This window comes from Arachis stenosperma, chromosome 9 (genome assembly GCF_014773155.1).
Source record: "Arachis stenosperma cultivar V10309 chromosome 9, arast.V10309.gnm1.PFL2, whole genome shotgun sequence".
Lineage (NCBI taxonomy): Eukaryota > Viridiplantae > Streptophyta > Magnoliopsida > Fabales > Fabaceae > Arachis > Arachis stenosperma.
In genome coordinates, this window is record NC_080385.1 from 3,246,564 (window position 1) to 3,274,517 (window position 27,954).

Below are 27,954 nucleotides of genomic sequence, written 5' to 3' on the forward strand. Positions count from 1 at the left end.
TGTGTAGCATTCGTCAACAAATAAAGCAGCAGGTTGATATAAACACTTTTGTCTAGGTTAATTTCTACTAATCAATATTTTAACAAAATGATTAAGAGTACCCTAGAAACCAATCTAATTGCTTCTAATGATTATATTTTTAACATGCTAGGTCATCACTCATCATTAGTTTAGTAGTAGCTGAGCTATCCATTTCATTATTAAATTCAATATCTTTCAATCATACTTTTCCACCATGAACTTTTGGACACACGACAAATTGATTTCTTTTTTTTTTTTCCCTCTTTTTTTGTTTGGGTTAATCCACAAATTGATTTCAACCATAGCTTTCTTCTTCTTTAATTATTATTTTAAAACCAGGATAGTCATTTTCTTTTTTCTATATTTTTTGAAATCCAGAAATAATAATAATAATAATAATAATAATAATAATAATAAATGTTGAAGGTATGAAAATTTCAATGTGATTGAAAAAGAAGAAGAATCATTCTTCAAATGAAATGAAAAGTAAAATATACTATAAGATGGAAAAACTTTCAATTTCATTCGATGACTCTCTTATAATTTTATCATTTTTTTTTTAATTTTAAAAAAATAGTTATGCTATTTCTACTAGTTAAATCTCCAAGTATACTCTTTACATGCATCAATCATATTACAAATATATTTTGTATATAAAAAAATCAGTTATTAAATCAATTATTCATATAAAATATATACTATAATAAAAAATATATATTAAAATAAATTAAATAATATATATTTATATATAAATATATAACAACTGATATAATATTTAATTCTTTTATAGTTTTATGTATAAAAAACATTATTGTCACTTGTCAGTATATTTTCCCCTACTATTTTCCCCTATCTATAAACTAGGCCTGACTTTTGGAATTGGATCCAATATTTTGGGGTAAACCTAAACCTGGCCCATGATAATTCAAAAAGTTTTTGGGCTCAATCAAATCAATCCAATGCTTAAATAAGTTTGCTGTGCAGGTCCAAAAAAAATGTATGCTGTTTGGAAATTATATTTTGTAAAATAGAAAAGTTTTTAAGGTTGGTCTAGTGCTTAGTTCACTAGTCCGCTTAAGTAAGTATTTGGACTTCGAATTCTGTATTATGTATGCAGCAACCTATTGATCAATGACAAATCTTTAAATATTAGTTCTTGGCTTGCCGGATTAAGAGATACTGTAAAAAACCAAAAAAGATATGGAGCACTTATATCAAAATAAAATATTTGAACACAAAAGTAACATCATATAATATAAAAATATTAGCTGAAGGATAAAAAGTTGCTTCTAGAGTTCTAGAAATGCAAAGAAGAGCTGAAGTATAAAAAGTTGATTATTTATCACTAATTTGGTTAAATAATATACTATTTAAGAAACTATATAATTTAAACTCAAAATTGAAAATCCTACCCAACTCAAAATACTTCAAGTTGATATCCTTCATGAAAACGAAGTATTTACAAAATTTGCATATTTAATATTTTGAGAATTTAAAAATATATTAAAATTTTTAATTTTTTAAAAATGTGGATACATTGATTTTTAAGTTCAATTTATCTAATTTTAAAAATTATTTTATCTGTACATCCGTATCAATTAAGTCAGCACAACAGAAGTTATGCTTTAATTTTTTTGTTGGTAAATAAATATGAAAAATTGATATATCCAAATTTTAAAAAAATAAAAAATTTAAATGTATTTTTAAATTATGGAAGACTTGAATGTTTGCGGATCGGTCCAAGACCTGTTTGTTCTTTTATAAAAAATAATAAATAAATAGAAGAATGGAGAGAAAATAAAATTAAAAAATAAAGCGAATCTTCTGTATAAGTTATAAGATTCTAAGATGCATATACACGGAGCACGTGCTCTCAACGTTGTCTTTCACGCTCTCTTTCCCTTTGGCCTTTGCACACTTTCCTTCTTTTTCGTTACTTTTTATTTTTAAATTTAATATTTATATATATCTTCCCGCTAAAAGAGGATTCCTACAGCATGCATGCGCTCGGAAAAGAAAACCAAAACGCAAGAAGAAGCAATTGAAACGACACCAGTGTTTAAGAACTTATCTGATACACTTTGTTTGGTAAAATATCATGAGTAATATTTCTATTACTATTAAAAAGACTAATTCTTTTTATGCGTGAATTTTTTGTCTAAATTAGACCAATTAAATGTGTGATTTTAAGTTAGCTTAATTGAATAAATCGATTCAAACTTAGTTTGATAACATTATTTGAAGTTACAAAAAAATTTTATTTTGTATTTAATAAATTAAAAAAATTATATATGTAATTCTATTTACAGTTTTTTAAAAATAAAAATGTTTTTTAAAGTATTTAAAAAGTGATTTTTTTAAAATTAATTTATACTTATCACAATTAAAAAATTTAATATACTTTCATATATTAATTAATTTTTAAATTTAATTTTTATATTTATGTTTATTATAAAAAATTTAAACTTTAAATTTTTTTTACCAAATACAATTATTTTTGCTTCTATTTATTTAAAATTATTTTTAATTTAATTTATTAAATAAAATATTGTAATATTTAAAAATTATTATTTTAAAATAAATTTTTTTAAATTATTTTTAAAAAATAAAAATTTTACCAAATCAAATCTCATTTTAATGAGTCACCAAAAAAAATCTCATTCTAATTTTCAAAAACTAAGAACCATATTTTTTTTAATTAACAATTTTAAATGTTAAATTCTAAAATTAATTAATTTTTATGATAAGTGAATAACTATAAAAAGGATATAATTAAATTATTAGGATAACGACAATTACATTCTTAATTAGCTATCGAGTCTATAAATATGCCAATTGAGGAAGACACTATGATGGATTGGGATAAAGATACACAAATTTTAAAATTTAATAAAAGACAGGAATATATATATATATATATATATATATATAAAATATTTTTAAGATAAATTATAATAATATTTTAATATATATTATTTATTTTTAAATTTATTTTAAAAATACATATTAATAATAAGATTGAATATGTTGACACGTAATGATAATATTTATTTAAATATGTTTAAAAAAAATTTATTTATTATTAAGATACGATTAAATAAAATAAAAACAGATGTTAGACAAATGGTCAAGTCGTGTTTAAAATGTATTCGTTTTATTTTTATGGTGGATTTTATGGTGTAGAAGGAGAGAATCTTCTACACCTATATATATGTGTTGTCAATAGCAAAAGATGCCAAGTGTCCAGAGAGAGAAAATTTAAAAACAATATCTATCATTATTTTATTAAGTTGTAAAATGTTTTTAATTTTTTTTTGATGTACATGAAGAAATTTAATAGTTAAATATAATAAATGTTTATTTAATTAGTGATTATAAAATTAATATTAGACCTTTATTTGAATTTTTTTGTTTTTGTAAAATTTTATTTATTTTGGATCAAACCATATTTATAAATAAAAATTAAAAATACAGACCTAAATTTTATAAATTACAAGATTTATAGAAAAAAGTATTTTTTATATGTATGAGAAAAAAAAGTCTCCTTCTAAAATGTTCACAAGAAATACATAAAAAAATTTCTATAATAATTAGATACATTTTTTAGAATAATAATGAACAAAATTTATTTTAAAATACTAATTAAATTAAATAATTATTTAAAATAACTATCAAAATTTATTAGAAATATAAAAAGAGTAATAATTTGGTTAAAAAATTTGAGAAAGTAATATATATTTAAAAAAACAATATGATTACGGTTTAAAAGGTTAAAACATTTTCATAAATAATAGTTCTAGTAAATAATATAAAATTTGTGATATACGTAAATATAATTTTTAATTAATATATATGATTTGAATATTAATTTAAATTTAAATTTATCTATTTTAAATATTAAACAGTATTTTATATTGTATTTTGATTTTTAAGTTGATAAATAAATAATTAATTATTTTTAATTTATTATGTGTTAATTTTTAATTTTGAGATGAATTTAATTATTTCACGTATTAAGTATTGAATTTTTTTTTGTGACTATATCAAGTATTGAATTTGATTGTATTTACGTATATTGCAAATTTTATATTGTTTACTATTATTTATGAAAATGTTTTAATCTTTTAAATCGTAATCATTACCCAAAATAAATAGAATTCACAAAAAAAGTCTAATATTATTTTTATAGTCACTAATTAATAAATATTTATTATATTTAGTTACTAAATTTTTTCACGTGTTTTAAGAAGTAGCAAAAAAAAAAAAACAAAAAAAACTTTACAACTTATTAAAATAATAGCAAGTATTGTCTTGTAAATTTTCTCTTTTTAGACACTTGGCATCTTTTTCTATTAATAACACATATATATAGGTGTAGAAGATTCTCTCCTTCTACACCATAGAATCCACCTATTTTTATTTTTCTTAGAAGACAAGATTGAATCCTCGAAACAGTTGAAGCCGCAGAAGAATCTTCCGTACGCAGAACATTGCTCCGGTGTTCCCACTGTCTGTCCTTAAATTGCAGCGACCGAGTCACTCACTCACTCAACGCCGAGTCAGTGACTCAGTAACAACAACGTAGTAGTAAGAACGAAACATCACATTCATAATAGGGTCCACCCAACACCATCATCATTCACCACCTTCCAAAGCCTCTCTCTCTCTCTCAAATCCAATCCCCATTCCCATGTGATGTGATTATCATAATTTCGTGAACTAAATTTGTTTCCTTTTTCCTCCATTCTCCTAAATCCCAATTCCCAATCTCTTTCTTACCCTCTTTTTTTCTTCCTTTCACTTTCTCACACTTTCTTTTTATCCCTACTGTTTCTTCTTTTTCTTTTTGAACACTTTCAAAACCTTTTTTTTTTGGTTTACTTCATCTTATTGTTCTCGCCGGAAGCTTCGTCGGAAATGTCGTCTCCGGCGCCGGAGACTCCTCCGGGAACTAACTCCACCGCCGCATCTCCTCCTTCTCCGTCTGCCGCATCTCCGCCGTCTCCGGTTGCATCCACCCCGACGACCAATGTCACCGCCTCCCCGCCGTCGCCGGCGCTCGTATCCACCGCTCCTACCTCGGTGAACTCTACTCCGTTTATGCCATTGACTCCGGCGGATTCCGGTGGGTTGGCGAAGGGGACATTGACCGGAATCATAATAGGGGCGGTTTTGGGTTCGACGGCGATGCTTATTATTGGGGGCATTTTCGTCTTTTTCTACAGGAGGGCGAAGAGGAAGAGGAATCAGGGTTTTGAGAAGAGCAACTACTATGGTGCTCTTCCTCAACCAAAAGGTGAGGCCTTTTTCCCCCTCTTAACCAAAAATATTAGTCAAAATAATATACACTAGTTTGTGTCAATTTCAATTGTCGTTTTCCTTAGTGCATCAGAGAAGAGTAACTTAGATTTGTTGATTATGATAAATAATCTGAAAAATCCTAGTCAACTGTGCTGGTTCTGGTGCATTCAGAAAGTTTGATGATTTTCTCGTATACAGCATTGGTTACTTGTTACTTTTCTTTGCTACTTTATGGTTTGGATGACCTAAATTTTCATTGAATGACCAAATGTATAGTTAGTTCAAGTGGATTGACATCTGTGCTCCTCAAATATTGAAATATATAATCTTAGATTGAGAAACTATGGTTGTATCCAGATACATCAAACCTACATTGAACTTTTATTGTACTGGTTTGTTTAAATGGACAGTTATTTGAAACTGGTGGGAGTAGTATTGTGATAACTTTAACTTTATAGTAGGGTAACTTAGGTTTAGTGTTTCACAGTTTAGAATCAAAAGAAAAAGTTTGCTTGAAATGTGGTTTTGTGTTTGTATAGAATTATTGATTATTGATTAGCACACTAGAACTAATTATTGATGCGAATTTACTTCAGTTGACCAGGGTAGTGGCTTACCTCAGCAATGGCAAAGTACTCCTTCTCCTTCTACAGATGGTAAAGGAGGGCTGCCTCCGAAACCCCCTGGGGTTGTGGCAAATCACCAAAAGTCATCATCTGCTGGTAGTCTTCCCACATATTCTTCAGCTACCAGCAGTGGTATTGGGTCTGAGCGGCCATACATGTCTCAGTCTTCTGGCATGTCCTTGCCTCTATCTCAGAGTACTTTTACATATGATGAGTTAGCAATGGCAACAGAAGGGTTCTCCGGCTCAAATCTTCTTGGTCAAGGTGGTTTTGGCTATGTCCACAAAGGAGTTCTTCCAAATGGAAAAACTGTTGCTGTTAAGCAGCTGAAATCCGAGAGTAAACAGGGGGAGCGTGAGTTTCATGCTGAAGTCGAGGTCATTAGCCGTGTCCATCACAGGCATCTTGTTTCCCTAGTTGGATATTGCGTCTCAGGTGGCCAAAGGATGCTTGTTTATGAGTTTGTGCCAAATAAAACACTTGAGTTTCATTTGCATGGTAAGATATTTTCCATTCGTTGCTCCAAAGTTAAATCTTTATCTCCTCTTCCCCCCACATATATTAGCACTTTTGATTTATGAAGAATGATGCATGATGCATACATAGATAATGTAGAATGAAGGACAAAATTTAATTTTCACCTATATGGTATGCAATTTCCCTTTTCTTCCTATACATAGGATTTACTCCAATCATTCTCTAATAAATGTGATGAACTTCAAGTGTACGCATATTTTGAGTAGTATAGCTTCTGTGTGTAATAAAATTGTTTTCGTATGCAGAATTGTGGTTAAAAAATTTTGTGGAGTTGAGTTTAAATAGATTGGATTGGTAATTGAGGTTTAGGACTACACTGTCTTGTTTAAAGTGTGATAAACTTACGCGCACGTCACTATTAATAATTTTTGGTATTATACGAATATCATTCCAGCAAAGGACAGACCGACTATGGACTGGTCAACGAGGATGAAGATTGCAGTTGGAGCTGCAAAGGGATTGGCATACCTGCATGAGGATTGTGAGTTTACCTTACTTGGAAAATAAGTTTCTGCTTAAAATCTGGCAAAAATTATTTATTCGTGATACTAACTTCAAAATTTACTTCTATCATTCTAATATCTTTTTAGGTCACCCTAAAATCATACATCGGGACATTAAAGCATCTAACATCCTTATTGATGATAGTTTTGAGGCAAAGGTAAACTTTATAACCTTTGAACTGCATTCCTTGACATATAAATGGAAATTCAAATTCTTAATGTTTTAAAATTAAAGAAACCTTGTTTTCTTGTTCATGTGCCTGTGCCATTGAGGCAGGCTATACTTGTTCTTCTAATGACAACATAACATATTTATGATTTATAAAGCTACGTATGATATAGGATGCAAATAAAGCCAATGGATAAAAGGTCCTCTCGTTTTAATGGTGAACAAGAGGAACAGGCGGATTAACTGGAAACTATATCCCACTCCCTCTTAAAAATGGTTTCTGCAATAGGAAAAGATGGAAGCTTCCGTCTTCCTTAGACCTCAAAATTTCCCTAAGTAGAAGGGACTTAAAATGGAGTATAATGAATAATTGAATAGTTAAATGAACTACAAATTTGTTCATCATCTCATTTGGCACTTCCATATCCAAGCATATCGTGTATGTAATAATATAATATTCCCTTATCGTCCCTTCAGGTTGCAGATTTTGGACTAGCCAAATTTTCAACAGACACAGATACCCATGTCTCTACTCGAGTGATGGGAACCTTTGGGTATGATTCATCACCATTTGTATTCTTTTCTCTTGAATCTGGTTAGGAGGGTTTTTAATTTATGTATTATATATTTATATTTCTTAATTTGGACGTAAGTTAGGTTGATTTTACTTTTACATTTTATATTTGCTGTTCTAGAATTATCTCAGTGAATTTCCAAATTCATTCAACAGATACCTGGCTCCTGAATATGCTGCAAGTGGGAAACTCACAGAGAAGTCAGATGTTTTCTCCTATGGTGTTGTGCTTTTGGAGTTGATTACCGGTCGAAAACCTGTTGATAAAACTGAATCTTTCACAGATGACAGCATGGTTGAATGGGTGTGTAGTGTACTGTACTGCATGGATGTTTATATGTTAGTATTATAATTTGCATAGCTTTAGACTTGAAAACATAGTATTTATGATAGGTGTCTAACTTTCCTGTGTCCGATCCTCTTTGTGAGAGGAGTGAAGTTGATTGCTATATTTGGGTCTCCAGTGTTTTATATACATCTCTCATCCTTTTATCTGTTCATTTTGGATGCTTTTTTACCCCTTTTCTCAGTCACATTGGCAATCTTGATAAAAACCATATTAATTGAGGGTGGTTAGGAACTTGGAAAACTAGGGTGCATTTGATTTGTATTTTCATTCTGTTTTCATTCTCGGTGTCATGTTTTCTCTTTTTTCTTCACAAAATCCTGAAAACAAAAACATTAATAATGAAAATAGAAAATTAAAATGTAACCAAACGCACCATATGCTTGCACGTGAGTCCAATTTTGAAGTTGAAAGTATCTTGCATAAAAAAATCGGATTGGTTCCTATCTATTGGTTATCTAGTTCATATTAGCTTTCTAACTTGGTCCTAGATAACTGGTTTCCAATACCAAATGTTGTATTGAACTTGTGTGAAGAATGAGAGGAACTGTCCAATTGTAACTATGTACTAAATTATTGTGTATATTATAGGCAAGGCCCTTACTTTCCCAAGCTTTGGAAATTGGAAATTTTAGTGGACTTCTAGATCCAAGGTTGCAGACAAATTATGATCGTGAAGAGCTGACTCGAATGACTGCATGTGCCGCAACGTGTGTGCGCCATTCAGCCAGGCGCCGGCCTCGAATGAGCCAGGTGAGTTTACCTAGTCAAAAGATGTGTTTATAAGAAATTTGTGATCTATTATTCTTAAATGATTTTGAAGCTGACTTCTAATTGTTTGGCATAACAATGATAAAATTGTGTTAAGCAGGTTGTTCGAGCTCTAGAAGGAAATATTTCTCTAGAGGATCTATACGAGGGGGGCACACCGGGGCACAGCAGAGTTTTTGGTTCCTTTGAGAGTTTAAACTATGACGCCGGTCAATACAATGAAGACCTAAAGAAGTTCAGGAAGCTGGCACTTGAAAGCCAAGAGCATGGCACTAGCGAGTACAGTGGACCAAGCAGCGAGTACGGTCAACATCCATCTGCTTCAACCAGTTCAGGCCTGCAAAACACACAAGAGACGGAAAGGATTTAATCCAGATATTATGTCCCGCTCGCATCGACGAGCATTGTTGGTACATATGTGTTGGTAGATTTTGCAGGTAGAGAGAAGTATGCAATGGCTTGCTTGTGCTCATAATATGCAGCAGCCAATGTTGCTTCATTCTTTTTCTTTAATGGTTTTGCTGTCTAACTTGTTTCTCAAGTATGAATGCTGAATTATTTTGTAAGCTTTAATTTGATTCACACTTTTATGCTACTAACGTTTACTTACTGGGAAGGCTAACATTGTGATTCAAAAGAACCAAGGATATGTAGAGATGATTCTGTATTTATTTGGTTAACTTTGTGATTATGCATCATATTAGACTTGGAGGGTATTAAGGATTGTTGATTAAGGCAATTATTTCACGGTCTTTCTGTAATTATATAGATAGCATGATATTGTATGATATCTCCAGTTTATGACAGGAAGAGTTATTGATTCATGACAGCAAGGAGAACCATATTTGAATGTAACGTTTCGTGCTTTTTGGTATTGGGAGTAATGGTTGTGTGGCTTTCAATAACTCTATAAGCGCAGTTAAGCAAATTTAAATATTTAAAGTTTAAACAGCATCATCGTCATCGTTATCAATATTATTTATTTATTTATTTTGGGTTTTTAGGATATCCCTACAACTACAACAGTAGGTTAAGGACTAATTTGTTGCGAATCAGATTCTATTTAAGAATTTGTTATTGACCAATAAATTTCTATATGCATAAGATAGAATTTGAACTTCTTACAATTACTTAAACAGACTAATAAACTAATTATTAGACCATTTTAATTTTATTATTATTATTATTATTATTATTATTATTATTATTATTATTATTATTATACTTTGAGAAAAAGTAAGGAGCACAGCCATTTTTAAAAATTAAATTGTTACTAAAGGTAAAAAATAAAGCACTTTAAACTATAAATTCTAAACGGTAAATTGTAAATATTAAATTTTAAATTTTAAATTTAATTTTTTTATATAAAATATAATAAATAGAAAATAAATTTTGTTTTGTTTAATTGACAAAGAATATAATACTCTTTATGTAATAAAGAACGTATAAGAATAAACCATAGAATATACGATGTCATTCGAGTTAAGCCCCACTTTGGTCCCTGAGATTGACGAGTTGCACCGATTTAGTCCTCCAGATCCCAATTGCACCAAATTAGTCCCTCAGATTCGAAAAAATGCACCACGTTAGTCCTTTCCCTATTTTCCGTCACCGAAGGTCTGACGCCGTTAGTGACTTGGCAAATTTTGCCACGCTGGACACAGTAATAGTTATATGACGTGGCCTAAAGTTTGAATTGCTCCAATTTAGTCCTTATCCCCCTTTTAAAACCTAAGTTCATCATGTCACCCCATCATCTTCTTCTTCTACCCGTTTCTCTCTGGTTCTTCGTCTCCTGCTCCCTTCCAAGTTTACCAGCATGATTGCAAGTGGGAGCCAGAGTTCCATGCGGTCCAACAGTAGGAGTTCCAGTCGAAGTAGAGTCTCGGTTGTTCCGCAGTGGTGTGGGTGTGGGTGCCGCCCTGTTCTTCGGTGGTCCACAACAGAGGCTAACCCTAACAAGCCATTCTTTGGGTGCCCTAACTACAATGTTAATGGTAAGAGGTGGTGTGGTTTGTTTGTCTGAGCTGACATTGGAGAAGAAGACCTGAGAGGAAGGGTAATGTCTACCGTGGATGGTGACCAAGTTAGGGTGGATTTGGCTTGGAGAATTGGGAAGATAGAAGCTGAAGTTAGAACCCAAAAAATGTACATTTTAGGTTTGGCTTTGTTTGTAGTTTTTGTTGTGGGTTTTATGTTGGTAGTTAAAGCTTGAAGATGGGTTTGTGTTTCTGTATTCAGGGTGGAAGTGTATTAGAAGAAACTAAAATGTTTCTTCTCAGATGTCATAGTTGTTTTCTGTCATTCAATGAAATTGCTGAAAGAAATTGCAAAAAAATGCATGTGAAGTAGCATAATTGAAGCTGGAAGAAATTGTAACAATAACAATCTCCATATCAATAAGTTTTAACAAAAGTAACAATAATCCTGCCATATTAGTGACAACTCTTAAGACAAAAAACACCTTAGCCAAAGGACACAGAGTGCCATCATTGTCATATTCAATTCAAATATACTAAAAGTCTACTGCCATAAATTCAGGCCACAAAACAAAAAGCATCATTTACAAAAAGCAGCCAAGTTTCATCCAAAATAGGCAAAAACAGGATCAGGTACATCTTTATTTCTTCTTCCTTGGTGGCTTGAAGCCAGGTGTTGGGACAAATTTGAGGAAGTTGGCCAGTCTTGAAGATGTGGCTGAGCTTGCTCCTTGTAGTGGATCCACAGTAATCGAGCTGATGGTGGTGTGGAGGACCTCCTTCTTGTCTGCAACTTGGATGGCCTCGCAGGTGGATCCTGTTTCAGTAGGACATAAATTCAATTTAACGTGAACATCAATTTTGAGTATGAGTTGTGAAACTAAATGCAACTACCTCTTGACTATGTTGGGACTGTTGTGCATCGGAGTAGTTTTGCTGGGAGAGGTCGATCTCAACTGGTGCAGGTGGCTGAGCAGGGGCTTCTGGAGCAGCTTGAGATGGTGCTTCTGGAGGAGCCGGAGCAGGTGCATCTGGAGGAGCTTCAGTATGTGCTTGTTCAGTGGGCTTTGTCTTAGCAGCAGCTGCAGCTGCATCAGCAAGAGCTTGAGCAATATCAGCTGCTCTCTTTTTTGGACAACCCCTCTTTGTGTGCCCCTTTTGTAGACAGTATTTGCATGTAAACGGTTTTAGTTGTCTCTTTAGAGTCCCAGTTACCTTAGACTTCTTGCTTCCCTCATTACCCTCATCTGCATCCTTTCTCCTTTTCTTTGTTATTGGTCCTGGCTTCTTCTTTTTCTTTGGAGCTTGTGGTCTATTCTGGTCAGATTTTTCCCAAAGAGATTGTCCAGGCAATGGATTTATGTAATGTGCATAGGTGTCTCTATATGCGTCCATGGTGAGCCACTTATGGCAGAAATCTTCAGGCCTCTTATTCACCCTTGCGAGGGCTGCACACGCATGCACACAGGGCATTCCTGAAGGAATTAACAAAGTAATGTGTCATTAAAGTATTTAACAAAGTTCTCTTGGTTACTAAAGTATGTAATTACCTGTTAGCATCCAAAATTGACATGTGTAGAGTCGCTTGCCCAAATCCACTACCATGTTAGTTGGATGACCATGAACTTCAAACTTCTCATACTCATCATCCCCTGTCCAGATTGGCATCCAACTTTTAGACTCCTTCCTGATCTTGTCCAACCTACTTTGAACCACTGGTGGTAGCTTTCCTACATGCTTAGCCAACTTAACTTTGTTTTTAGCGATTGTTCTCAAAACAAACATTCTGACCTCCTCAAGTAGCGTGATGATTGGCTTGGCCCTTGCTTCCTTAATTCTTGCATTAAAGACCTCGCAAGCGTTATTGCAGATATTATCCAGTTTAGGAGCATGACTAAATGCTGACTTTGTCCAGGACTCCATAGGCCACTTGTTCAGGTAACTCCACGCATCTTCATTAATTTTCTTAATCTTCTTCATATTGTCAGAGAAATCTTGATAAGTTGTTGATCGTGCGCATTCCCAAAGTAAACCCCTTAACTCTAAATCCTTCCACTGCTTGTTAAAATTTCTCCATAGGTGCCACACGCAGAACCTATGGTGGACATGAGGCATGACCTCCTGGACTGCAGAAAGCAAGCCCTGCATGTGAAACAGATACAATTCTCGTGATACATAATAGTCCCTTACTTACAAATCTCGTGATACATAACAGTCCCTAACAGCATAGTTCACATCATACTCAAACAGTATACAACATTAAAGTCATTCAGTTCACAGCTCTATACAACTCAGTTTACAGCATACAATTCAGTTCACAGCATACTATACACAAACAGTTTTTCATTCAGTTCACAGCAATACAATTCAGTTCAAGGTACTTACTTTAACTAGCAATATGCTATACCAATTCTAATACTACAACCTACTAGGAAAGGGCATACAATAGCCATTTATATTTACCTTCTGCATGTCGCTCATGAAGCACCATTTGTTTTCTTTATAGTCTCCAAGGTCCTCATGGAGTAGCTCCAGAAACCACCTCCAGTTCTCCGTGTTCTCGACATCCACAATTGCCCATGCTATAACATAGATGTGATGATTTGCGTCCTGTCCCACAGCGGATAGAATCTGGCCTCCAGTTTGAGTTTTAAGGAACGCACCATCTAAACCAATCAGTCGCCTGCACCCGGCCTTAAAACCATTCTTGCACCCACTAAGACATACATACATCCTCTGAAAGATCACATTTCCATCTGGTTGGGGGATGGTCCCTATTCTAACTGTTGACCCCGGATTACACTTCAATAGGGTTTCTCCATAGTCCCTTACCATTGCATACTGGGCCTTCTCATCCCCATACACCACAGCTCTAGCGTCTGCCAAGGCTCTAGAAATTGAATTCCTATTCAGCACAAGATCACACTTGGACTTGAAGTATACAGCTGCCTCACATTGTCTGAAGTTAGGATATTTCCTAACCTTCTTCACTAACTTGCTAGTCAACCAGTTCCTATTTGCAGCTCGGTTGGAGGCCTCTCTAGCACATGTGTGGTCGTCATTGAAGGTTTTTATCTGCCAACATGTCTCCTCGTGATCTCGTGATGCATATACCACCCACTTGCAATCCTCAGCTTTACAAACAGCCCTGCATCTCACAGCATCGTTCTTAATAAACTGAATCCTCCTACCTTCTTGAATTGTAAACTCTCTCACTGCCTCTCTGAACTCCCACTTTGTATTAAATTTCATCCCCACCTCAAGTTTTAAATCCCCGAATCGAATACCATCTCTAAATACTGGGAATACATCATCTGGCTCTTCTTCAGAAAATTCTTCATCCGAAGGAGGAGGAGTCTTCATTTCCTCAGAGTGCCAAGAGTTGGCACCATCAGACTCTGCTCCAGGATCATATGAGTTGTCCAGATTTTCATCTCCGGTCACAGGCACTTCTAAGAAACTCAACTCCACATCACACTCCTCATCATCCACCACCAATGCGTCATCATCGTTAAGAAACTTCCTCTTAGACTTTGCTAGTCCCTCAGCAGGTGCATGCTTCGAGCCAGGCTCTCTCCTCTTGGTCTCACATTTTTTAACAACATCATCATCAGTTGAGCTATCATCTCTCCCAGGATCATATGAACTGTCCTCTGTGGTGTGTTCATCTTCAGAAGAAGACAACCTCAGCACTTCTTTTTTCTTCTCATATTGCTTCCTAGTCCTCACTTGTGAAGCAGACCTTGTGCAATAGGCTTTAGCTCTGATTTTGGACTTTGGCTTTAGTTTGGGCTTAGACACAGAATTCTTGTTGGGCTTGGGCTTGGGCTTAGAGGCATTCTTCGGGTTGGCAGTGGCCTTATGTGATGATGTAGTATTGGCTTTCAGGTTTGGGTTGACATTTGAATTGGGTTTCAGTTTTGGGGGAACTGGAGGAGTAGTGGTAACAGGCTCTGCAGTAGTAGCTTGGCTAGGATTAGAGTTGGGTGTGGTAGTAGGATTACTGTTTTGGGTTGTTGGGTTATTAGCACCAGGATCTGTTGGTTCTGTGGTCTTGGGTGGTGAGGTATTATGCATTGGTTCAGTGTTCTTGGTGAATGGAGTCTCATCAGCAGGGGTAGTGGGTTTATTAGCTGGGTTTGGGGTTTCATCTTGTAGGGGTTCATGGTCAGCTTCATCACTAACCTCTCTCAAATCATCATGGTCACCCTCAACATACTCCACAATCTCATTTTCCTCAAGAATTTCTGGTGTTGAAACTGCATGCTCAAAGTAAACATCAATCAGCCCCTCATTCTTTTCACCCATGAAACACATCTCTCTCAGCTCATCATCACAATTCAGAGCTCTTAACCCAATTTCTAAACTCCTCCCTGGCACATGCCACCAACATTCTCCTATCCTATCATATCCTAGTTCCTTATAATAATTTCTCACCCAAAAAACATCTAAAGTATCTACATCAATGTCCCTAACGCATGCCTTCTTATCAGGAGAATATATGGTCATCCCTTTTTCATCTTTCTGAAACTTTTCCCCATGGTGGAACATTATATCTAAGTGCACATCCATCTGCATGATTAACAAAAATTTCTTTTCAGCAACAGTTCCACACAATGATCCCTTTAACATACTTTTCTCATCAACTACATTCATACATTATAGAAACATATATCAAAATAAAAAAAATTTATCCACCATCAGAACAGAGCATGAAGACAAACCCCAAAAAAACAGTTGCAGACAACATCCAAATAAAACCCTACCCCAAATTCCACTACAAACCTTAGGGAAAAACAACATACAAAGCAATAAACTATGATCAACAACCATCAACGCATTCCCTAAAATTTGAAAAAATAAATTTTTAAATTCTTCACTAACCTCGGTGACGAAACAGAAGCTCCTTGTTGCAGCAAAGTACCTCCTCAGACAACTGTTCAATGTTTTCTTGTGATCAAGCAGTCTCCGGAATCCTATTGCTTACTCGTTCCTGATTTTAGTGAGTAACGGAAGAGAGACGTTTTTTCTCTGTGTCAGTCATGGAAGGGTTGAAGACGAAGAGTGAAGAACAACGAGGGAGAGGCCAACGTTTTGTTTTCCATCGCATAGAAACGACGTCGCTCGAAGGGGATTTTAGCGCCAATATACAAACGACGCCGTTTCCACCGTGTCCAGCGTGGCAAAATTTGCCAACTCACTAACGGCGTCAGACCTCCGGTGACGGAAAATAGGGAAAGGACTAACGTGGTGCATTTTTTCGAATCTGGGGGACTAATTTGGTGCAATTGGGATCTGGAGGACTAAATCGGTGCAACTCGTCAATCTCAGGGACCAAAGTGGGGCTTAACTCGATGTCATTCACATAATGGAGAGAGAGAAAATTGAACTACTAAACTTTGGGTTGAATATTTAATATGATAATGTCACTTGGTCTATATAGTTGATTTCATTAATGTTATATGATGTAGTTTATAGTGTTATGTTATAGTTTTACAGTCATTTATTAAAGCTATTCTTAGTATGCCAATCCTGCATCCTATCACTACTAATGGAACATTTGATCTTATTTCATCACAATCTTAAAAAAAAGGCACACCCTTTGATGCTTTGTTGGCCCTTCTATGAACATTTAATTAATTAATTCCTTTATTATTAAGATTTAAGAACAACATATCTTGCCATGTGATTAGTATAAATAAAGAGTACAAATGTGATTACAGTTAAATGACAAATTAGCTTTTGACCTGATGAGTTAAGAGATATCAGAAAAATCATAAAAAAGGTTAAATTAGGAAAGTTTGGGCATTTTGGTAAAAGAAGAGAGTCGATAAACAATCTCACAGCATTCTTCTTATTTCTTATCTTAGCTGTCACCCTTTGTTTAGTTTATTTATTCATCTTCATTCAGTAATTGTAATTGTAATTATAATTGAAATTGAAATTTCTATTCCTGTTCCTCTCTTCCACCTGTCTTTCAAAAACTCTTGTTCCACAAACACAAAACACATCTCAATCTCTGTGTTCCAAATTCTCATTTTTTTTTCCAGCTGAATACAAAGTTCCACAGATTGTATTTCGATCCATGGCATCAAGACGGCGCATGTTGTTAAAGGTCATAATCCTTGGCGATAGCGGGTAATGCATGTTTTTTTTTGTGTATATATATGAAATTTGAATTCTTTTTTAATTAATTAAATTTTGGTTTATTTTATATCATACCCAGAAAGGAAAAACTGAAAAGGGGTGGTGCATTTTTCTTTGAAGTGTATATTTTTAAGAAAAAGTTTATTTTTTTTCTTCTTGGTTTGTTAGCAAAAACTATGAAAGATATAGTTTATGAGATGCTGAAGATTGGAGGAGGAAGAAATGAGACTTGAATTGTATGAAAGTTTCTTGGATTCTTGAAAACATAGAACTTTCTTACAAAACATGTGTTACATGAAAGCAAAAATCTGTTATGATTCAATAGTTTTGCAATATTCTGAGAGGGCTTAGTTTAATATTATGTCTTTGCGTGCAAATGCTTGAAAGGTTACTATATCAGTCAGATGCAATTGTTTGTTGTGTTATTCATACAATCTCTGTTTGCTGATGATAATTTATTTGGTTTTTGTTTTGTTTTTTCCCCTTCATTTTGGCAGGGTTGGCAAAACATCATTGATGAATCAGTATGCTCGAAACTCATTTTCTTTCATAAGAATTTTGTTATAGTACATTTAGCAATGGCTTGATGAATGCTGGTTTGTTTGATTTGCATTATCAAGATCATGATTTTCGTTTCTCATCTCTGCATGTAGGTATGTGAATCGAAAGTTTAGTAATCAGTATAAGGCTACCATTGGTGCGGATTTTCTAACCAAGGAAGTTCAGTTTGAAGATAGGTTGTTCACATTGCAGGTGAAGAATCCCTTTCAGATGAAAAACAATTCTTGTATTGATCTATTTCACTATCGGATTGTTTATTATCCGAATTAGTTTTCACACTGATCATCGCTTTATTTTGTAATATCTCTGTAATATCTTGCTGAACATAGCTAGAGCATGTTTTAAACTGTTCTTGTTATTAACCATTCTGTTCATTAGAGTTTTGATGGATGATCTTTACAGTCTCATTCTAAAGAAAATAATAGAAAGCAGATGAAATATTCTGTTTTCTTGAAATTCTTTGTTTCTTGTGGTGAGGTTAATCTCTATGATATAAGAAATGATGACAATTGTGAATGGTTTATGATAATAATTTGGCAAGTGCCTGGTACTTTCTACGGGATATAAGTTCAATTTCTGCCTCTATTTGTTCGAAGAATATGGTAAGGTATAAATATAATCATTTAAGATTGAGATGATCTCGTTTTACTTATAGATTTGGGACACTGCTGGTCAAGAGCGCTTTCAGAGTCTCGGTGTGGCTTTCTATCGGGGTGCAGACTGTTGTGTCCTTGTATATGATGTAAATGTCATGAAATCTTTTGAGAACCTTAATCACTGGCGAGAAGAGTTTCTTATTCAGGTGACCTTTTATCATTCTCTGATGTTGTGCCCTTCCCTTTGTTAAAGAACATTGAGAAGCTCAAGTAAATGATTTCATTTTCAGGCTAGTCCATCTGATCCTGAAAACTTCCCATTTGTTGTCTTGGGGAACAAAATAGATGTCGATGGTGGAAACAGCCGAGTTGTAAGTTACTCCTGTCATTATTATCACTTATTGCCTCCTATGAAAAGTTCTGTGCAATTTTCCCAAAAACTTCCCATTTGTAAGTTCCTCTATTATGATGTCTTTCTCGTTTCAGATCTCTGAGAAGAAAGCAAAGGCATGGTGTGCTTCCAAGGGAAACATTCCGTACTTTGAGACCTCTGCAAAAGAAGGATTTAATGTTGAAGCTGCTTTCCAGTGTATAGCCAAGAATGCACTCAAGAACGAACCTGAAGAAGAAATGTGAGTGTTCATTGATTCATTTTTCTGTTTTCATTTCCTATTGGGCTGGATATCCACCCTCGGGAACTTCTCCCGTGCTTTCTCGAAACTAATCTTTGTCATTAAGGTTATAACCCTCCTAAAATTCAAGAGAGCTATATCGCATTGTCAAATTCAATATTTACTAGTTAATGATTTGTAGGGTCTTGTACATTTGAAGGTGAAATGATTTATGATTCCACTTCCCTTTAAGATAAACAACTTACTTTAATCATCACAAGACTTAAGTATGGTGTATTGTGTTGATTATATCAGGTACCTCCCTGACTCGATCGATGTTGGTGGTGGTGGTCGACAGCAGAGATCCACAGGCTGTGAATGTTAAGAGTAGAATGTTCAATCTGGATCAGCTTTGCTTGGTGCCATAGTACAAGACATTGACAAATTCATTATTAGTCAGCTAAAACAACATTAGCAATGTAAAACCAGGAACAAATTCTCTGTCATGTATACTGAATATTATTTGTGTATTGTTGAGTTATCATATTGAAGTGAAATATTTTAATTTTGATGTAAGTGTTTTGCACAATCATTCTCTTTCATTCAAACTTGGGAAAATGTTGGCTGAGCTATTAACAAGAGGTTTCGAATTCAAATTGAGTATCTAGTTGCATTACAAACAACTCAGAATAGAGAACTTCTCAATTCAAGTATTAACAAGAGGTTTCGAATTCAAATTGAGTATCTAGTTGCATTACAAATTTACAACTCAGAATAGAGAACTTCTCAATTCAAGGTTAATTTGGCTGTAATTAGATAAGAAAATGATGAAGGGTGGTTGAAGAATAATTAGAGAAAACTGAGCAAATATATTAACTTATAAACAAAATAAAGAATGTTTTACATGAATTATTTATTGGTATAATATTCAAGTTTGTCCTCCAATAGTGTCTCTACCACTATTTAGTTCTTTGTTGGTTTTATGATATGATTAGTAAAATAATATAATTCTATGGCACGTTTAATCTTCTAAGTAATCATCATATTGTGCATTATACATCACTACATGTTATTTTTTGTCTTACACTCCTCCAATTTTCAAGGTTCCCTCATTTGATATTCAAATGGAAGATTCCAAATTGTGCAGGATATTCCTTCCTCCGAAGATTACAAAGTGTCCTAATGGATTCCATTATGAGACTTTTAGTTTTATAACCAATCGCAATAATCACATGCTCACATTCACAACACAACACAATTAACATTTTACACTATGCATTTACCCTCTAAATTTAGATAAGCTTTGGAGCAATTGTCTTTTTTAGTCATATTTAACCAACAACCTTTTTTTTTTTCAATATCTGACCAATACAAATATTTTTATATTAAAATTTAAAATTTAAATTTTAATAATATAAAAATAAAATATTAACTTAAAGTGTTAACTAATATTAATAAAAAAAATTTTACTCCTCACATTTTTTTAGTAGGGGCAGATGCTGGTGAATTGTAGGCCACCTGATATGCACAAAAAAAAAAAAATCAAATAAAAAATCAGCAGAAAGCTCAAATTCACGAAGCCCATGGAAGTTTCTCGATGGTCACAGAAGCAGCATCGCCATTCACCGCCACATTCCGGAGCCTAATATAGCAACCGCTTCCTCCCTGAGATTTAGCAAATAGGGTTTCATTTCACAAAATTAATCACAAAAAATCTAATTCGGAATTGGAGCCTGATTTTCCAATGGAGTCAACCAAAGAACAACACGGGTTACTGCACCAGATCCTACCCCCACGCCTCGAAGATGCAGGCCTCGAAGATTGTGCTCTTCCGCCTGAATCCATCCACCAAGCATTCCTCAAAGCAGCCGCTGCCGTGAAGTCCGCCGCCGCGATTTTCTCCGATGACGATGGCGAGACTGCCGGAGATTGCGTCAACGACCCGTGGCCAGCCGCAGCCGAGGGAACCTCCGATGCCGTGATTGGGATCGAGCCGGAGAACGAGCCGCCCGGAGCATGTGCCGTTGAGAAAGGATGCGAAGAAGGCGGCGATGAGGTGAAAGTCTCTGGTGGTAGCAGCTGCGAAGTGGAGGAGGTTGTGGACGACATTGTGGTTGGAGAAGGAGATAAATTGGGGGAAGGTGAAGAAGAACCTTGCATTGATGAATTGCAAGGTTTGGGAATTGACGATGATGCAAAGAAGAATAAGAAGAAAAACTGTGAAGAAGAAGAGAAGAAACCTACTTTAACTGAAGGCTATGTATGAAACGCTGAAAAGTTGAAATTTCCTTCGGTTTTTGTTCTGGATAGCCCTGGTTTTTTGTTTTCATTATGGCCAGATTCTCTTAATTCTCCGTTACTAAGAAATTGGTGTTTTGTAAACTGTAGCCGCAACGTCAATGTCTTTCTTTCTTCAAATCTTGAGGTTGTTTTTCTTTCCTTGAGATCTTTGTTTGAGAGCGAATATCCCTTTGATTTTCAATAAATTCAGTCTAGTTGTATTAAAGTGATTGTTGATATCAGAATTAACGCCCAATTTGTAACTACATTTGCAAATTCATGTTAGAAACAACATGTATGGTGACACCTTTGATAAGATCACAAGATTTTACTTGTATCCAATAATTTCTGGGAAAATAAGTCCCCAGATAAGACGTTTAAGCTGAAAATGGTTGCCTCTAATTTAGACCCTGTTAAATGTGTTACGAAAATGGTGTTTAGATGTGTTTCAACTTTCACAGCTTGTTTAAGTATTTTTAATGGTATAGAATTGAATTTTAGTATTTGAAATGAATTAATAAAATTATAAAATTAAATTAATTTTTATTGTTTAAAATATTTATCAAATAAATTAAAATTTTATAGTAGATAATTTTATCTTTTATTAATACATCATATTTATTAAATCATATAAAATAATTTAAAAATTTATATTTTTTAACTAAATTTCTTTTCAACTAAAATATGTTCATCCTTTTTAAAAAAACAAAAATTGTATTAATTTAAAAATATTAAATTTAGAAAACATTGTTATTAATTAAAAAATTAAATAGTTTGTCGTGGTTGATTATAATGACAACCAATAACAAAAAAATAAACATAAACTATTGAGGTCTATCGATCTAGCAAGTAAAAAAAAAAAGCTAGTTATTAAACAATAAATTATAACAACTAATTAATATCACTAAAATAAAATAAAATTGTGTATTTTTTATTATTGTAATTGTGTATTTTTTATTATTGTCATGATTGACACAACTTCACTTGTTCAGAAATAGTGGTTAAACATAAAATCTAATACTTTTTTTTTTAGATGGTAGACTTTCCAAAAAATATATATACATTATATTGAGTGAATTAAAAGAAAAGAAAAGGAACAAAAGTAGTGAAAGAAAAGAGCAGTCTGTGTTAAAAGGTTAAAAGCATTTAAGAGAAGGTTAAAAAAGAAGTAATTTATTATAAAGATATTTTAAATTTTAAATAAAATCCCAATAGAATGAAATTTTAAATTAGATCTATTTAAATTGAAATTGATTTAAAAAAAACAATAAAATTAAATAGAATTCTATTTAAACTAATTTAATTATTTTTGTTTCAAACACTAAAATTGAATTCAAAAGCATTTAATATTTTCCCATAATTGGACCAGAAAAAAGGTATGTAAAAGCCAGGAAATAAAAGATAAAAAAGATACCAGTGAGTCCTAAGTGGAATTCCGAATTCTATTGCTACGATCTTAACAAACTCGAGCATACAGCCCGAAGTAACAAGCAATACGCTCAACAATGCTCCCACAATCATCAATGTTTAACGTCTGAAAAAATTATTGTAGCCAAATGAAGGCGCATCAAAGTTATTTTGATAGTTCAATAGATGGCATCAAATTAAACCAATGGGGTTAAGAGGGGCTTTCCGAGGAAGTGAGCCTCCAGATTGTCAAGGACAAGGTCAGCCATTGCAGTCCGAGTTTCAACTGTGGCGCTTCCAACATGAGGCAGCAAAACAACATTTTCAAGCCCAAACAGCTCTTCGGGGACATGAGGCTCTTTCTCGAACACATCTAGCCCAGCTCCTCCTAGGCGACCTTCAAGCAGTGCAGACACAAGCTCCGGCTCATCAACGTGCTTGCCTCGCCCAATGTTGATCAGAACACCCTTTGGACCGAGAGCATTTATCACCTCCCGGTTGATTATGTGATGGGTTTCCGGCGTAAGAGGGCAGGCAACAACCAGTACATCACAGTTGGAGGCTAACTCAACAACACTTGGATAGTACTTGTACTTCGAATCTGGTTTTTCATTTCTGGAGTAATAACATATTGAACAGTCGAATCCTTCAGCTCTCTTGGCAACTGCTGCGCCAATTCTTCCCAACCCAAGAATGCCGAGGGTTTTGCCAGAGAACTGCAAGTGTAATATTATACAAATAAATATAAATTTGCCATTGCAAAAGTAAATGGGATCCCAAAAGAGTATGTGTGCACGTATAAAACAAATTATAATGTGATGATGATAGATCGCTCGGGTCTTGTTCTCTAAGATCGCTATGAATAGTACAAATTGTTAGGCAGTCTGTTTAAGGTGCTCAGACAAAAAAATGAATGGATGAGAAAAATTATCCTCATGGCAAAAGAAATCTCAGATTAACGAGATTATTTTATCTCATCATCACAGCACCTTCTCCTATTTATAGTTTCAATTCAAAAATGTAAGTAAATAACAAACAAGTAAGATATAACTGTTTACATATACATGAGAATGATGAGATTAATGGAGACGGAGAGAACAGTATATGAAGAATAACAGAATAAAAGGTGCTCAGAAGAATGAATGGATAGAATTGTTCTCCTCATAGCAAAAGAAATCTCAGATTAACGAGATTATTTCATATCATCATCACAGCACCTTCTATTCATTATTTCACTTCAAAATGGAAAACAAACAAACTAGTAACGTTTAAATGTTTACATATTGTCATCTACATATGTGTGTGTGTGTGTGTGTGTTTGAGAGAGAGAGAGAGAGAGAGAGAGAGAGAGAGAGAAGCAAATTGGTTTCTTTAACAGAGATGACGATAAACAGAGATGACGATAATCATTAATGAAGGAGTTATAAACTTATAATAACAGAACACTTCAAAGTTACACGTTTAATAGCCCCGCCACGAAGCATAGCTCGTGTTAGGCGGCGCTGCAGCTTGAAGATTTAGGGTTTTTTTATCCTTTTTCGTTTTATGGCTCTCTTTTTCTTTGGGTCAGACAGAGTAAACATGTTTTTTTTTTTTTGTCTCGAGAGGAATTCTTTTATAATTGGACTAAGCTTTTGGGCTCACAGTTAATGATGTGGATTAAGTTTTTCACCCCTACCCCTCAAAATTCTTTATTGGGCTTCTTCCTTTATTGGGTCTCTCATTAAGCAGATTGGAAGGCAAAGGAGAGTATCACTATGCACCCAGGGTTTCACTTTGTTGACAACCCCACCCCTGTAGTGCTCAGATAAATTTTAGGGGATGATTTTAGTGGGGCTACCTTACACCGAGATGTGTAATTTTTTTGCTCTCTCTTTCTGGGAGTTAACCCCGTTTGCTTACAAAAATAAAATAAAATTCTTAGTTAGTATTCTCAAATTTTCCAAGGCTAAACTTCACTTGAACTTTTGTCTTTTGCCTTTCGGCCATATGCAAATACTTTGAGACATACCAAGAGAAAGAAACTGAAAACCATGTAGGACAACAAACAGCAACCGTTTCAAAGAATGAAGAATTGTAGACCCTTTTGTGAGACTAAACTTATTCCATTAGTTAAATACTTTTATTTCCAAGTATGAAATACTAGTAGCACAAAGCCACAAACAAATCTCTGGAGGGTTGTTTAGGGAAGGCATTAAGAGGACAATTCAGTAATATGCCTGGGGCTGTGATACTTGTCAAAAGAAACAAGTATCAAAACACTTTCACCTGGAGGCCTCTAGCATCCCCTCTCCATTCCGTCTCAAGTTGGACTAATATCTCTATGGACTTCAACGGAAAGCATGCGATGGGGGTTGATATCCTCCTCGTAGAGGTAGAGATAGGCTCGCGGAATATGATGTCTCACTCTTTTAGTGCCAAGGATGTAGTATCACTACATGAGTTCCCCAAATCTATCATTTCAAAGATGTCTAGGTTGGCTGAGACTACTTTGAAGCACAGCACAGCCTACAATCCTCAAATGGAAATGGAATGCCACACCAAAGAGGCGAACAAGTTTTTGGAAGCTTATTGGGGTGCTTCACTTATGGGAAGCCTAAACAATGACCCAAGTGATTAAGTGGGCTGAATTTCAGGTCTAAAATTATAACGCCTCCTACTTTGCAGAAGGGGGATTTGCTTCCATCAACACTGGAAGAGGTAAATCAGATCCTGATTGAAAGGGCTAAGCAGCTTGATGAATTGAAACAGCAGTTACTAAAGACGCAAACCAGGATGAAGAGACAAGCCAAGCGGGGGAAAAAATAAAACAAGAGTCTGGTGTTTGAAGTTTGAACTCTGAACCAGGGGAGTTAGTGTATCTTAAAATACAGCACTATAAGCTTAAGTCTCTACCTAATAATTCAATAGAAAACTCAATCCACGTTTTTATGGACAATTTCACTGGATTTTTCATATTTCACTCACCGGAGCTAAATTGTCTGATTCAATATTAACCTAGTGGTTTTTACTCAAGTTTCAAGTTAAATGCAAAAGAACAATCACATTTCATCAATGGTAAATGCAAAAAAAGGGAAATGAAGCACAGTGTTGAGTGTTCTTCGTTTACCTTAGTAGTCAACTTGTAGTCACCTTTTTTCCAATTCCCGCTCCTCACGTATCGATCGCACTCGCAGATCCGCCTCAGTACCGCAAGAATCAACCCGATCGTCAAATCCGCAACCTCATCGGTCAAAACATCGGGAGTGTTCGTAACCCTAACCCCTTTCTCCTTGCACTTCTGGAGATCGATCCTATCCACGCCGACGCTGAAGCTCGAAACAATCTCCAGCTTGGGCAGCGCCTCGATGAGCGCCGCATCGGGTCCGCCGCTGGAGCTGGCTACGACGGCGCGTATGGAGGAGGCATGGTCGCGGAGCACGGCGGCCCTCTGCGATGGATCGATAGCGCGGAAGAGGTTGTAGCGCTTGTCGAGCTCTTGTTCGAGATATGGAAGGACTTTTCCGACGAGAAGGATGCTGATTGATCCCATATTGTCTTAGGGTTAGGGTTTCAGGGCGGCGATGGTTGTTCTGAACTGTGAGGCACTGAAGCTCCATGGAGATAGATAAAGTTATAGTGGCAGAGACAATAGGTACCATTCGTACCATCACTAACAATAAAATTACGGAAAAGCTCTGCATACAAGCCATTAGGGCTTGTATGCTTTACAAGTTTATTAAATGATAAATTTAAAATACTCGCTTCTCCAGCCACGTTGATTACACGCGCTATATAATATGCCGCGTATATCTAACTTCCAAATTTAAAATATTTGTTTCCTTCTTCGTTTTCGTTATTTTGAGATTTGCTTGTTCTTCTTCTCGCGCGTTTTCGCTCGTTCTTCTCCATCGATCTTTTCCTCTTCTTTTCTCACTGGTATGTTCTTCGCTTACGTTCTCTTTTTCTCTCTCTGCAACTCGAGCTTCGTTTTCTCTGTTGATTTGTTGTTTTCTGAAATCAAAGTTCGAACTCGTTTTGAAGATAATGGATCCTTCAAGCTCAGATTCTGCGCTGAATCCAGGCGATGTGGATTATGAATTTGAATCTAACGAAGTTCCTGAGGTTTGATTTACAGTAATTTGTATAGCACTGTGTAGTTTAAAAATTGCTGAACATTGTTTAACTAACTGGAATTTATAGCAGACGCTCGGGTGTAGATCTATATCTGCTTTGGGTGTATTTTAGCTATTAGTGTGGGGTGTATATACACTTTACTGGTTTTTTGTTATTTTTAATTGAGTTGTTGTTGTTCAGTTGTATTATATGTATTATATGAGACATGATTGTGTGTGTTTTTAGTTTTTGAGATGATGTATTCTGCAGTCTGTGTATTCACAGTTTATGGCTTTAAAGGTCATTCTGTGGTTGAGTTGTTTCGGTTCGGGTGTATCATATAAGACATGATTGGGTGTATTTTGTATCATATCTATGGGTGTATTCACAGTTCTGACACGGTTTATTGTGCAGCCTCTCTCTGTTGTTGATGACGAGCTTGTTCCGAAGGTCGGAATGACCTTTAGGACCCTTGAAGATGCCGGAAAATTTTACAGGAACTACGCCAAGGCTGCAGGTTTCTCTACAAAAGTTCGTTGCACAAATAGGAAGGGAAACGAGATTAAGAATCAACTGATTACATGTAGCAGAGAGGGAAAATGGAAATCTAAAATATCTCCAACCGAGAAGACCAATCCGACAGCCGGTTTAAACTGTCCTGCAAGAATTTATATACACACATTGAAGGATGTCGGTGCTTGGATCATTTCAAAGGTTGTGCTGGATCATTCACACCCCTGTTGTCCAAGCAAAGCAGAGATGCTCAAACAGCACAGGGAACTAAGCATGTCCATTCGTCGTACGATAGAGAATAACGACGAGGCCGGTATCAGACCAAGCAAAACCTACCAATCATTTGTTGCGGCTGCCGGGGGTCACCGCGAGTTAAATTTCATCGAAAAGGACGTGAGGAATTACATTACCAGGGAAGTGCGGAATGTTTCCGAACAAGAAGATGCAAAGGAATTCGGGAAATATTTGTTAAGGATGAAAGAGAAGAATCCGAATTTCTTTTTCGAGCTCCAACTCGAGGAGGATCAATCGATTAAGCTCGCCTTTTGGGCCGACGCAAGAAGCAGAGCGGCCTGTGAGTATTTCGGAGACGTCATTTCATTCGACACCACCTACAATACAAACAGGTAACAAACTGTCCCTTTTTATGATGCTAAATTAATTTATTTTTACTAATCTGCAGCAGAGGTGTATATTGGCCGTGTCATTGGGTGTATTCTTAGCATTTTGTTCGGGTGTACCTAATGATTTTGCATTCTGGACCATGGCAATTCGTTTCAGGTATAATTTGGTCTGTGGTTCTTTTGTTGGGGTGAATCACCACGGCCAGTCAACACTTCTCGGATGCTCTTTGATGAAGAACGAAGAAATTGAATCATTCAAATGGTTATTTCAATGCTGGCTTCGTTGCATGGGAG

General features: G+C 35.0%; 4 protein-coding genes and 2 non-coding genes across 6 annotated transcripts; 3 read left to right on the forward strand and 3 right to left on the reverse strand.

The window, feature by feature from the left end:
- The first annotated feature begins 4,811 nt into the window (after nucleotides 1–4,811).
- LOC130948552 (proline-rich receptor-like protein kinase PERK15) lies at nucleotides 4,812–9,659 on the forward strand. The gene is made up of 8 exons (XM_057877315.1): nucleotides 4,812–5,317; nucleotides 5,919–6,446; nucleotides 6,880–6,966; nucleotides 7,076–7,146; nucleotides 7,635–7,711; nucleotides 7,888–8,035; nucleotides 8,669–8,830; nucleotides 8,949–9,659. The coding sequence occupies exons 1-8, from the start codon at nucleotides 4,939–4,941 to the stop codon at nucleotides 9,216–9,218; spliced, it is 1,722 nt and encodes a 573-aa protein (XP_057733298.1). The 5' UTR covers nucleotides 4,812–4,938; the 3' UTR covers nucleotides 9,219–9,659.
- Nucleotides 9,660–16,703: 7,044 nt separating this feature from the next.
- On the forward strand, nucleotides 16,704–19,377 carry LOC130948553 (ras-related protein Rab7). The gene is made up of 7 exons (XM_057877316.1): nucleotides 16,704–16,965; nucleotides 17,472–17,498; nucleotides 17,628–17,727; nucleotides 18,191–18,337; nucleotides 18,422–18,502; nucleotides 18,618–18,763; nucleotides 19,058–19,377. The coding sequence occupies exons 1-7, from the start codon at nucleotides 16,913–16,915 to the stop codon at nucleotides 19,125–19,127; spliced, it is 624 nt and encodes a 207-aa protein (XP_057733299.1). The 5' UTR covers nucleotides 16,704–16,912; the 3' UTR covers nucleotides 19,128–19,377.
- An 847-nt stretch (nucleotides 19,378–20,224) lies between these two features.
- On the forward strand, nucleotides 20,225–21,365 carry LOC130948554 (uncharacterized). Its single transcript, XM_057877317.1, has one exon. The coding sequence runs from the start codon at nucleotides 20,487–20,489 to the stop codon at nucleotides 21,006–21,008; it is 522 nt and encodes a 173-aa protein (XP_057733300.1). The 5' UTR covers nucleotides 20,225–20,486; the 3' UTR covers nucleotides 21,009–21,365.
- A 1,076-nt stretch (nucleotides 21,366–22,441) lies between these two features.
- Nucleotides 22,442–26,041, reverse strand: LOC130950664 (glyoxylate/hydroxypyruvate/pyruvate reductase 2KGR-like). The gene is made up of 2 exons (XM_057879221.1): nucleotides 25,539–26,041; nucleotides 22,442–23,145 (listed from the first exon to the last, which is right to left on the reverse strand). The coding sequence occupies exons 1-2, from the start codon at nucleotides 25,959–25,961 to the stop codon at nucleotides 22,627–22,629; spliced, it is 942 nt and encodes a 313-aa protein (XP_057735204.1). The 5' UTR covers nucleotides 25,962–26,041; the 3' UTR covers nucleotides 22,442–22,626.
- On the reverse strand, nucleotides 23,325–23,417 carry LOC130953591 (small nucleolar RNA U30). Its single transcript, XR_009075761.1, has one exon. It is a non-coding gene; the product is annotated as a small nucleolar RNA U30 (small nucleolar RNA).
- LOC130953592 (small nucleolar RNA U30) lies at nucleotides 23,558–23,645 on the reverse strand. The gene has a single exon (XR_009075762.1). It is a non-coding gene; the product is annotated as a small nucleolar RNA U30 (small nucleolar RNA).
- Nucleotides 26,042–27,954: the final 1,913 nt, after the last annotated feature.